Source organism: Musca vetustissima, unplaced genomic scaffold (genome assembly GCF_032173495.1).
Source record: "Musca vetustissima isolate MV318-11 ecotype Yass unplaced genomic scaffold, APGP_CSIRO_Mvet_v1 utg49154, whole genome shotgun sequence".
In the NCBI taxonomy this organism is placed as follows: Eukaryota; Metazoa; Arthropoda; class Insecta; order Diptera; family Muscidae; genus Musca; species Musca vetustissima.
The window spans coordinates 135,870-148,368 of NW_026873766.1; the positions used below are offsets into that span (position 1 = coordinate 135,870).

The window sequence follows — 12,499 nt, forward strand, 5'->3', positions numbered from 1 at the left end:
AATACCGCTATTTTAAAATTTCATATTTATGATATTGTATATGAACTCCTCCCATTTCTTTTGGAAAATGCGATTGAGTTTGCGCCGTTCCTCGGATGACAAAATTGCATATCTAGAAGTGAAGCTTGATATTAGTATGGCATATTAAAATAAAATATCTTTCTTCTTACTTTATCGAATTCAATGCCAATTGTTTTAAAAATCTCAAATCTGCCTCGGCCGGTGCAAATGCCATGAAAGCATAGTAGAAATCATAGCTTAAACCCTTGGCATTCCATACGCCAGGATCATCGGACGATATAACGATGGGAAAATTCTCCGCAATTAAAAACGATGCCGGATGATTTCGCAAATCCCAAATATATCCCAAAACTTGATTTGACAGCGGATTCACTTCAATGGCAATGTTACGTTTCTTAATGGTCGACCACAACTGAGGATGTTTGGGCAGTGCAAAACCATGACCAATACGTTTGGTATTTAGCAGGAGGGCATCCATCATATTCCAATCGGTTTTGCCATACCAATCTGTAATTAAAATTAAGATTCAAATTATTTTTGTTTTGTGAAACATATACGAAAACTCTTACTTGTCTCTCCGGCATGAAAGAAAAAATTAGCAGTCGGTGGTAAATCTGTTAATTCATTGGCGAATTTGTGCAGCGGATCACCGGCATCTTCGTTGCCAATCAAATCAAAGCCGATAATGAAATTTGGTTTAGCATTGCTGTAAGGAAGATACAAAATAATTTACTGAAGGGGGATATCATTTCATCAACCCTCAAAAACTTTGTGCATTTGTTTGTAACAGACAAAAGGAAACTTATGGTTCCTTTTGAAAATATGCATAGAATCACTTTCTGAGTCGATTTATACATATCCGTCCGTCTATCTGTCCATGTTAAATAGTAAACAAAGTACAGGTCGCATTTATGATTCGAATTGGATGAAATTTGGCACAGTTCTTTTATTTCGCCCAAGGTCGAACCCTATTGAAATTGGGAAAATTGATTCAGATTTAGATATAGCTCCCATATATTTTTTCGCCCGATTTAAGGTAAATGGTACCCCAAAGTCCCTATTTATCTTCCGAATTGCATGAAATTTGCCATATGGTACTGAAATAAGCCAAGAATGATATTTGTTAAGTTTTAGCTCCATGATATTTGTTAGATATAGCTCCCATATATATTTTCGTCCGATTTAATGTAAATGGTGCCCCAAGTCCCTATTTATCTTTCGCTGTGCATGAAATTTAGCATAGCGAACTGAATTAAGTCTAGAATAATGTGTGGTAAATTTTGTGAGAATCGGTTCAGATTTAGATATAGCTCCCATATATAGTTTCATCCGATTTAATGTAAATGACGTACCAAAGTCCCTATATATATTGCGATTTGCTCGATATTTGGCTTTGGGTACTGAATTAGGTCTAGAATGATGTGTGCTAAGTTTCGTGAAAATCGGTTCAGATATATTATGCAAATAGTGCACCAACGTCCCTATACATCTTTCGATTTGCACGAAATTTTGTCAGAAATCGGTTCAGATATAGCTCCCATATATATTTTCGTCCGATTTAATGTAAATTGTGCAATAAAGACCCAAAGATTGGCCGACCCGCTCACAATGTTTTACAATGTACTGAAGTTACTACAACCTTTCATGTGTCATGTTTTCTTGATGCCTATTCATGTTTATTGTACACCAAGTCATCAATGGCTGCCTGATTGATATTACATTTTAAACAGTGAAGCATACCAAATAGCGTGTGTAAAGTTTGCTCTAAATCTATTTGCAAAAATTAGAATAGGTTGCAGAATGACATGTGTTGGGATTGATGTTAGTCGGTTTACTTATAATTCCTTCGAAAAGGCGACGTATGTTAGGATACATATGTAGAATACACCCAAAATGGTGAAGGGTATCATATAGTCGGCCCAGTCCGACTTTTCTACTTTCCTCACAGGTTTAGTACGAAGATGTGCTATGCAATGAGAACACAAAATACGAAATTGCAGCCAATTCGGTTGAAAAATCTGGCCAAAATCCCAAAAACACCTAGTATCGACGGGTACCGTTATATTGGGGCTACATCAAAACGTGGACCTATACATATATATATATATATATATATATGTATCAATTGCAATATCAATTATTCTGGGATTACTAGCAATACCTGTGCAAAATGTCAGAGCTTTATTTTAAATATTGCGATCTCTATCGTGATTTCAACAGACGGACAGCCAGATAGATGGAGATTCATAAATTGACATAGAATTTTATTCTGATCAAGATAATATATACTTATGGGGTCTGCAATGAATATTTCAAGGTTTTGCAAAAGGACTGACAAACTTATGGTAGAGGGTATAAAATTTGATTACGGGTCGGAATATTTTTAAACCGATTTTTTTTTGCCGCTGTTCAAAGGTGTCCCTGGAAGAAACACTTCGTTGCAAATAGTCACTTCATGATACTCCTCCTCCTCATGATACCACTGGCCCATTTACATATATAGGAGACGGATTTATACGTACATCGGCACAACAGGATATTGTTGCTTAATCTTCCATGTATTTGCCTCTTGGAGAAGATTGCCCGAGCCAAGCACGTCAGAACTGAACTAGATAGATAAAGGTCCAGCGTTAGAAGATAGAGCTCCTAGATCAAAAGGCATTTCAAAACCAGTGAGCGAAGCAGTAAGTTTCGGTCCACTTCATCCCAATATTATTGTCTGATCATCACCGAAAATTAAAGGCGTTGTCCTTGACCTGGATCCTCATGGAAAATTTCAAAGTGATCAGCGCGACATTTCCGCCCTCTATTGTAGTAATGGGTTACTAAATAATATATGAATACGTAAGCATCTGTAAATATTTAAGTGTTACTCTACGACAATATTTGGTATCAATTTAAATGTCAACCGTTCGTCTTGGATATACTAGCAACTTCTCGGGTCTATGTCTTTCAGTGGTAATATATACGCTATAGAATACACATATAGACCGATATTTTACAAAACTAGCATGTTTTTAACAGCCTAAATGCCAAACAACCATTTTAGTTTCGCTAGAACCATGGATATGCCCTACTTGATTTTTCAATGATGTCTCTCACTCTCTAAGAAAGTTGAATACCAAAATTCAGGCGCTTTGATTGGAAAATTGGTAAATGGAGCTATAAAAAAACCGTGGTGCAATAGCACAAGGTAGTGTATATTTTTATAGCTATGGGAGTTATTTTCAAAATTTCAAAAAAAAAAACTTATAACACATCATTCTGATATCAATTCGGTAAGCTGTGCAATCAAACAAACGTAGGCATATTGGTAAATCAGACAAAAATATATATGAAAGCTATATCTAATGCTGAACCGATTTCAAAATAACTTTGACGACGGGCATGATAACTCCTCACTGGAACATCGGAATCCGAAAATTGCAACGGTGTTAGAAAGAGTACATTTCTGACTCTCGTATTGAGTTCGTTTTGAATAAAGTTTTGAAATTTTGCATATACATTGCTACTGCTTATAGGATGTTGATATAACGGTAACCCCAATATTCAGTATTTTGAAGCTTTTTGACACAGTTATCAACCTAATCACCAGTAATTTTGAGTATTGAAATGAAAATGTTTCTACTTAGCATTATCAATATTGGTCCCCTATTTAGTTTAGCCACATAATGGTACCAATCAATACTAGAAATTTGCAAGCTTATGGGGGTTTCAACAGAATTGGTTATAATTTAATATTGGACAGAAAATCTCCCTACTAAATATTGTCAATATTGATCCATGTTTCGGGGTACCCCCATATAACCGTACCCCCCAATATTCGGTATTTTGGAGCTTTTGGTCACGTTTTCAATCTAATGAGCTTTAATGCAGTATTTTTGATTATCATAGGGTAAAAATCTTCCTACTAAAAATGATCAATATGGGTCCATTTTTTAAGGATAAACCCCATATAACGCTAATTTCGGTATTTTGGTGAGTTTGGACATATGTTTCAACCAAATCGGTTATAATTTTACATTTTGTAAGGTTATTGAGTAGAAAATTCACTATTAAAAATCAGCAAGGAAAGTAGTAAAGTCGGACGGGGCCGACCCATCACCACTTTGGGTATATTCAATAGATGAATCCTAACAGACGTCCCATTTTTGAAGGACCATCAACATGAAATTGGATCCATAAACATGTTGTTTAGGCGAGGGACTTGCTCTACTCATCGCTCGGAGGACCAAATGTTTAGGCGAGGGGCGTGCTCTACTCCTCGCCGTGGTGTATGGTGGTTGGGGGGATCAATTTATTAACTCAGAATATGATATATGAGCAATGACAGGATGAAATGGCCAACTTAAATCAAAAACAGGTAAGTTTAGTTCCTAAATGTGTTTTCCCATATACTTACTGCAACTGTTTGAAGGTCATTATTCGCTGGCCGATTTCATCAACGGTACCCTTATTCCGTTTGGCATAAATAACTTTCATACCCAAAAAATCTGGATGTTTAACTTTGAAACTTTCAACGATTTTCTCCAGTTCTGTGGCCACTTCAAAAGAGTTAAAGGTGCGATTATTATCACCATAAAGCTGGAAAATAAAAACAACAAATTAATGCAACAACATTCAAGAATAAAATATAAATAAAAATAATTTAAATTCACCTTCCCTTATAACCTACATTCTTACCGGTGACAAGGAGGCTCTTATTTCCGCATATTGAATATTATCCTCACACAGCTCCTCCAGCATACGCTTGTGATAATTACAGAATGCCGGTTGATATTTAAACATCTGGTCCATGGTAATAAAAATGTTCTCAAAACGTTTCCACAGTTTTCGGGTGTCGGTGATCATGGCTGCAAAAACGAACGAACCACACACAAACAAACAGACAACAAGCCCCCCCCAGTCAATTGATATTCAAATTAGAAAATAAATCGCCCACAACAACAACAACGAGAATTGCAACAATCGCACAATGTACTTACATTCCGGATGCATGGTGTACATGTTGATATGTTTCTCTAAACGCTTTTCATAGACTCGCTTATCCTCGGCATTGACACGTTCCAAGCACACATTCGTTATTTCGCTGTGACACTGCGCTTGATCGTAGGTGAAGATCAGTAGGCCACTCACATCGCGACATGTGTACAAATTATATAAATTGGTTAAATTACCAATTACCCACTTGGATGTGACCATACCTTTGTTGTGGCCATGCAGCAGGGCTCCTTTGGGCATTTTCTGAATGATGCGGAAGACTTCGCTTTGCCGCAAGAATTGTTTGCCCTGAAAGAAATGCATTGCCGGTGGGTATTTGGTGGGATCTTTAAGGCCTTCAGTAATCTATGGAGTAAAGGGAAAATGAATAGAAGAACATTTTAAATATTTTTAATAATAACATACCTCCTCTCGTTTGGCATTCATGAGAATGCTATTGGCCTTTTCTTCAGCCGATGATAACCAAACATTACCACCCAATGAAGATTGTCTTTCGGCTTCCATAATTTTTTGGCGCAAGGCATCATAAGCTGAAAAGGGTTAAGGATTTCTTTAAAAAAATTATATAATTATTTTGGAGCAACTTGGTTGGAAAAAAGAGGTAAAACTTGGCACAATAGATTTGTATTTATAAGCGACTATATGTAATTCCACCAAAGACACACTCCCGTTATGGTAAATTTGTTCGGAATGCAGCTTTATAAGTGGTGGGCCAATCATCTACGTCCAGTCGACTGATAGTAAGAGAAGGTATAGCCTACCCGAAGTTAAAGTAGATTGGAACGGAAATCCATCAACTGGTGGTGGCCATTCCGGCTCTAATATCAAGAAGACGAGTACAGCATCAAAATCTTCCGTGAGTCCCGCAAGTCCAAAATGACTAACCGAACTTACGAAAGAAGAAGACTGCATCAACAGTGACAATCAAAACCAATAAGGAAAGTAGTAAAGTCGGAACGGGGCCGACTATATGATACCCTTCACCACTTTGGGTATATTCAACAGATGTAGCCTAACAGACGTCGAAGGACCATTAACAGGAAATTGGATCCATAAACATGTCATTCTGCAACCTTTTCAAATTTTTCCTTTGGTCAGTTGTAGAGTTGCTTCTTACAATGGGACAAAATTATGTAAATCAATTTAAAGCAAATATCAATCGGACTCTCATTGATTATTTGGATAAATATCTAATAAACATAAGGAGTTTGGTGCACCATTTACTTAAAATCGAATGAAAATATATATGAAAGATATATCGAAATCTAAATCGGTTTCATCGAAACTTGTCACAGGTTAGGTTGTAATAATTTCAGTATTATAACCTAACCTTCAGTTTTGTGCATATCGGCCAAATTTTGAGTTCTTTGTGCATCATTCACTTAAAATCTGGAGAAAATATATATGAGAGATCAATCCAAATCTGAACCGATTTCAAGAAACTACTAACTTTAGTACGTTGTGCAAAATTTTGTAGCAAACGGCCAATCTTTGGGTCTTTGGTGAAACTCTTTTACTTAAAATCGGACGAAACTATATATAGGAGCCGATAGTAACTTCAGTACGTTGTTTAAAATGTTGCGCCAATTTTGTGTAAAATCGGACGAAAATATATATGTAGAAGCTATTAATTTATATTAACTACAGTTCATTGTACAAAATTTTGTGTCAATCGGAAAAACGTTGGGTCCTCAGTGTACAATTTACATGAAATCGGAACACAATATATGTAGATTTTCACGAAACTTAGCACACCTAATTCTAAATTTCATTCAGTACGGTATGTCAATTTTTTTGCAAATCGTAGTAAATATAGGCACTTTGGTGTACCACTTACATTAAATCGTATGAAAATATATACGGGAGCTATATATAAATCTGGACCGATTTTCAGGAAACGTAATACACATCATTCTAGACCTAATTCATTACTCTATGCAAAATTTGGTGGAAATTGAAATGGACGTTAGGGAACCATTTACATTAAATCAGAGGAAAATATATATGGAAGCTATATCTAAATCTGAACCGATTTTTCCCAATTTCAATATGGTTCGTCCTTGAGCCAAATAAATGAGCTGGACCAAACTTCATCCAATTCAGATAATAAATCCTACTTGTACTTCGTTTACAATTAACCATCAACAGACGGACGGACATGCATAAATCGACTCAGAAAGTGATTCTATGCATATTCTGAAAAGGAACCAAGCCCATGGTTTCCTTTTGCCTGTTACAAACATATGCACAAAGACATAATACCCTGTACGACAAGCGTGGTGAAGGATATAATGATCGAAGTAGGTGTAGAAAACAAAACATAGTAGTTCCGTTCCAGAACCTAAAAGAATCTTCTATTTTTACAAGTTTTGCAACTTTTTAATCGATAATAGTCCCTGAACCCACAAAACAGGTAAAACATTGAACCAAATTTAAGAGAGCACAAAACAAAGTGGCGTTCTCTTTGTAAACGTTTTACTCGAAAAATGTTTCCGATTCAAAATGGTAAAGAGGAATGCCAACTTCTGATTGGCTGTTATGTTGACTTTGAAGTATTGCACATCTAATTTGGCATATTTATTGGATTTGCGTTCCCGAACTTTATAAATTATTTTGTACTCTGAGAGCGATTTTGAAATGTTTCCCCTTTACTAGCTTTACTATTAAAAAAGTACTGAAACAGACCAACTAATTATAACTACAAATTTTAGAGTTCATCTGTTTGTACAGTAGAATTGTTTTAGTTTTGTCCAAGCAAAAATGGAGACAATGGTCTTATCCATAAATTATTATTTATTTCATTACGAACTTTGCATTAATGTTTTTTTTTAAGTTACCAGATTTAAAACTGAAAAAAAATACGATGTCTTTATTTTTGAAAAGTTTATGCGGCATTTATTAACCTTGCAATTTTAGTTGCATTAGTTTTGGCCACCTGGAGGTATTCTTCATCCTATGAAAAGCTGGAGGTATTTTTCTTCCTATAGGAGAGTTTGAGGTAATTTTCTTCCTAGAGGAGAACTGTAGGTATTCTTCTTCCTGTTGAAGAGCTGCAGATATTCTACTTCCTGTGAAAGAGCTGCAGGTATTATTCTTCCCTTGAAAGAGCTGCAGCTATTCTTCTTCCTATGGAAGAGCTGAGGGTATTCTTCTTCATATAGGAGAGCTGCAAGTAATTCTCTTCCTATAGGAAAGCGGGAGGTATTTTTTTCCTATAGGAGAGCTGGAGGTCTTCTCCAGCTATTCTATTCTGCTTCCTGTGGAAGAGCTGCAGGCATTCTTCTTCATTTGAAAGAGCTCGATGTATTCTTCTTCCTATAGGAGAGTTGGATCTATTCTTCCTCCTATAGTAGAGCTGCAGGTATTCTTCTTACTGTGGAAGAGCGGTAGGTATTCTTCTTCCTGTAGAAGAGCTTCCTAAGGAAAAGCTGCTAGTATTCTTCTTCCTGTGGAAGAACTGCAGATATTCTTCTTCCTATGAAAAAGCTGGAGGTATCATTCTTCCTATATGAACGCTGCATGTAATTTTCTTCCCATAGGAAAGCTGGTGGAAGAGATTCTGGTCTTCTTATTCCTAAGGAAGAGCTGCTGGCATTCTTCTTCCTATGGAAGACTTTCTTCTTCCTATAGAAAAGCTGGAGGTATTTTTTACTATAGGAGAGCTGGAGGTATTCTTCTTCCTATAGGAGAGCTGGAGGCATTCTTCTTCCTAGAGGAGAACCGTATGTATTCTTATTCCTATTAAAGAGCTGCAGGTATTATTCTTTCCTTGGAATTCTTTTTCCTGTGGAAGAGCTGCAGATATTCTTCATCCCGTGAATGAGATGCATGGGATGCATCTAATGGGCTCATTAGATTCGAGACGTAAAAAAAAAACTAAAATCACGCGGAATTCTACACCATTTGAGTGAACTTTCTTAAATTTAGACTCAAAAAATAGGGTTTTTATAAAAATTTACGCACCAATTGCAAAGAAGCTACAGTGAGCATATTCATGAGATATAAACTAAACGAAGCAAAATCACGAGTTCTACAATCCTATAATCAGTTTAGCCCATTATCTTGTTGCGCGTCCTGATTATAAGAAAAATTGAAAAAATACCGAAAATCCGGCTTTAAAATGTCAGCATCCGTTTTGGGTGGATGCAGTGATTATATCAAAAAATCATACATTAGAATCATATTGTCCATGGGGTATTCTGCAACTTAGTCACTGATCACATGTGCGTGCGTTGTGTAGTTTAGCCACAAATCAGGAACGAAAACAAAAATACTCGTTGGCTTCAACACATTTTCACCCATTTTTTTACATTACCACCATCACAGCTTCCACCCAACTTATTATTTATTACAAATATTTCAAGATTTTGACAAGAAAACTTCATTTTATAGAAATGAATTTAAATTATATGCAATATGTTCATAATTCGCAAGTTATAACCTTGCAAACCTCAGTTTCGAGGAATCTAAAAGAATTTTGTAATTTCCCATATACACTCACTACACCTTGTGTGTATAATGAATTTTTAAGAAGTACAGATCTCATTATTAACTATAAGAAAAGTTTTTTCTACACATTTTAGCACCTTCTAGCATTTTTTATGAAAAAAGTTTTGGCAACATTGGTCCTTAGGCCAAATAAGTGACCTTGACCAAATTTCATCCAATTTGGACCATAAATGCGACCTGTACTTTGCTTAGAAAAATACATGGACGTACATTCATTAATCGACTCAGAAAGTGAGTCTATGCATATTCTCAAAAGGAATCGTAGGTATATATCGATCACTTTTGCCTGTTACAAACATATGCACAAAGACATAATACCCTGTAGCACAGTGTGGTAAAAACTTCAGTATAAATATTAAATTGTGCAATATTTTTATTAAATTGGATACACAATCTACTTCTAAAAAATCTAAAAAATGGAAAATTATAATGAAAATATACGAATATCGATTTCATGTCTGTTGGCGTGATACCGAATAGCAGTGAAACCCAAAAAATAAAGAAAAGAAAAACGAAATAGTATTTAATAAAGATTTTCAATCTTTATTGTAAAGTAGATGGGTTTCGTGAGAAACAAGAGTTTACCTTAGCGTGCGTTAACTACGATAGCGAGAGAGATGTTTATTCAAGCGAGAGATGTCTATTCAACGATATCGGGAAAGCAAGTTTAAACAACGGGAGTTAGAAAGCAAGTAATGTTGGGATGTGCATGAAAGCTACAGCAAGGCCGTGATCAACAACTACGACCACAGCATTGGAAAGCGCCTGTTTGCATCCGAACTAAGCGAATGTGGCTTCCAGGAGATATAGTAGAAGAGAGCGAAACTCTCCCCTACAATCCGAACTAGGCGAATAAGGCTCCTGGAAGATATGCAGAGAAGATTTCCTCATTTTCCTCCGAAGAACGGCCAATTAAAGTGGTTAATTGTAAAGCTGTAGAAGGGGAAACAATGTATCGAACATATACATTGCCGTAAGCAATGTATCGAATTTATACAATGTCTGTGGGTCCTAAAATATTATGAGTTACAGTTTTTGTCAAATATTTGGAGGTCAAAAAGTCACGTCTTGTAAAAGGTTACGGTTCAAGAAAATAAAGACAAAACGAGCACGCAAGCAGTCGAGTTGCACGTTTGTTTATTACAAATGAGCCGTTTTCGTATGTGTTTTCTATAACGTAGGTAATCGTCGGGTCTTAAGTGCTACGTTATAATGAAGTTCAACTGTATTTAATAAATCCTTCCACAATCATTTGACTGCTAATTAATTACATCACTTATATTTTATATCACCGATCATTTTTTCATCTGTTTTAAAAATGCTTCAGTAATATTTGGACTTGGAATCGGGTTATTATTTTTCAATTTAGTATTAACACATTTTAGTTGATCTATATTATGTCGCTTAATTAATTTAATTTCCTTATAATTGTCACATATTAGAATATTGCGGATCCGTTTAAAATGCGATTGCAGCAATAAATGTTCACATAAACACGCATTATTTTGAAATACACATTATTAATTTCAAAAAAGTCCGTAGTGTTTGTGTAAATAACATAACTATTTTGCAGGATAATCATTTTCACCACACATTTACAGTTTTAATTTCTTATATACTTTTAATTTTATACATTTTGTGTATAGAAAATTCACCAGGATATTTTGCTGCGCACCTGTTGGTAAATTATCATAGATCACTTTGATTGTAAAGTTGGCTATTACAGCAAAGGATATAAAAACGAAACAGTCCATAAATAGAAAAGAACAATACATTATTTTTTTTTTAATATTTTCTTTGGTATCGTTAACAGATTGGTGCTTTACATTTTTTGGGGGATTTACTTTTTTTGGTTTTGGGTTTCCCTTTGGTTTTCTATCCAATATTTCTTTGATCATTTATAAATTTTCCATTACCGATTTTGAGACAATTTTCTTTTTATTTTTATTTTTTGTTTGGTTAGTTGCATTCATTCATTTAGTTGCACTCACACATTTCCATTGAATGAACATATTTGTGTAATAAAATCACGGTCAGTAGTAGTAGTAGGTTAGGAAGAATATCTAGTTTAATTTCCATTATTGTCCTATTTTTTGAAAATATTTTTTTCCCGTATCTTATTTTTGTTTGCGTTTATTTCAAAAAATGAGATGTTTTACGTTCCACAGATGCACTGCTACTGAATTCAATGCGCATTTGCTGCCCCAATGAGAGAGATGACTCGAAAATTGCATGTATCATTTTAAACCAGCTGTAATGGTTGGGAACACCATTTCCAAACTGGTATTGTAATTGGAATCCTTGGAAATATAAATATGAATAGTAAATTATGCTGGCAGTTGTCAAGGTACATAAGATAAGGTTTGTATTTTTTGTTTATTATTAATGCGGTTTAGCTGTGAATACAGTTCTCCCTCATTTTATATAACAACCATTTACGCTACATTGATGTTTAACATTTAAAGTTTAATTTTGCCTCTGATGGTCGTCGAAGTGACTGCGGATGTGTCCATATACAATATCCTTTAGATAGAACAGACATATGATCTTTGGAGGACCATTGAAATCGGATGAAACTTGTTAACTACATAGATATTTGAACCAACCCATACACATACAGGAGCTATACACATACCAATGTGAAATCTATGAAAAATTTCGTATAAATCGAATTAACATAGGCTCTTCGGAGTACTATTTACATCCAATCGAACGAAAATATATATTGGTGTTATATGCAAATCTGAAACGATATCAACAACACTTAACACAAAACATTTCAAACTCAATTCAACATCTCACCATTGGGAGTTTAGTGCACTATTCATATGAAATCGGACGGAAATAAATATGGGAGCTATATCTTAATTTGAACCGATTTCAACAAAACTTCATATATGTCACTCTGTGCTTAATTCAGTACACTGTGCACAATTGTGTCATAGTTGGACAAACCGTGGGAATTTGG

The 12,499-nt window shown here is 35.2% G+C and overlaps 1 protein-coding gene across 1 annotated transcript; it reads right to left on the reverse strand.

Moving 5' to 3' along the window:
* Nucleotides 1-12: 12 nt before the first annotated feature.
* LOC133327924 (adenosine deaminase 2-like) lies at nucleotides 13-11,772 on the reverse strand. Its single transcript, XM_061536463.1, has 8 exons — nucleotides 11,691-11,772; nucleotides 5,428-5,552; nucleotides 5,007-5,367; nucleotides 4,705-4,874; nucleotides 4,424-4,605; nucleotides 591-727; nucleotides 171-528; nucleotides 13-112 (listed from the first exon to the last, which is right to left on the reverse strand). Exons 1-8 carry the CDS (start codon nucleotides 11,770-11,772, stop codon nucleotides 13-15), a joined length of 1,515 nt encoding a protein of 504 aa, XP_061392447.1.
* Nucleotides 11,773-12,499: the final 727 nt, after the last annotated feature.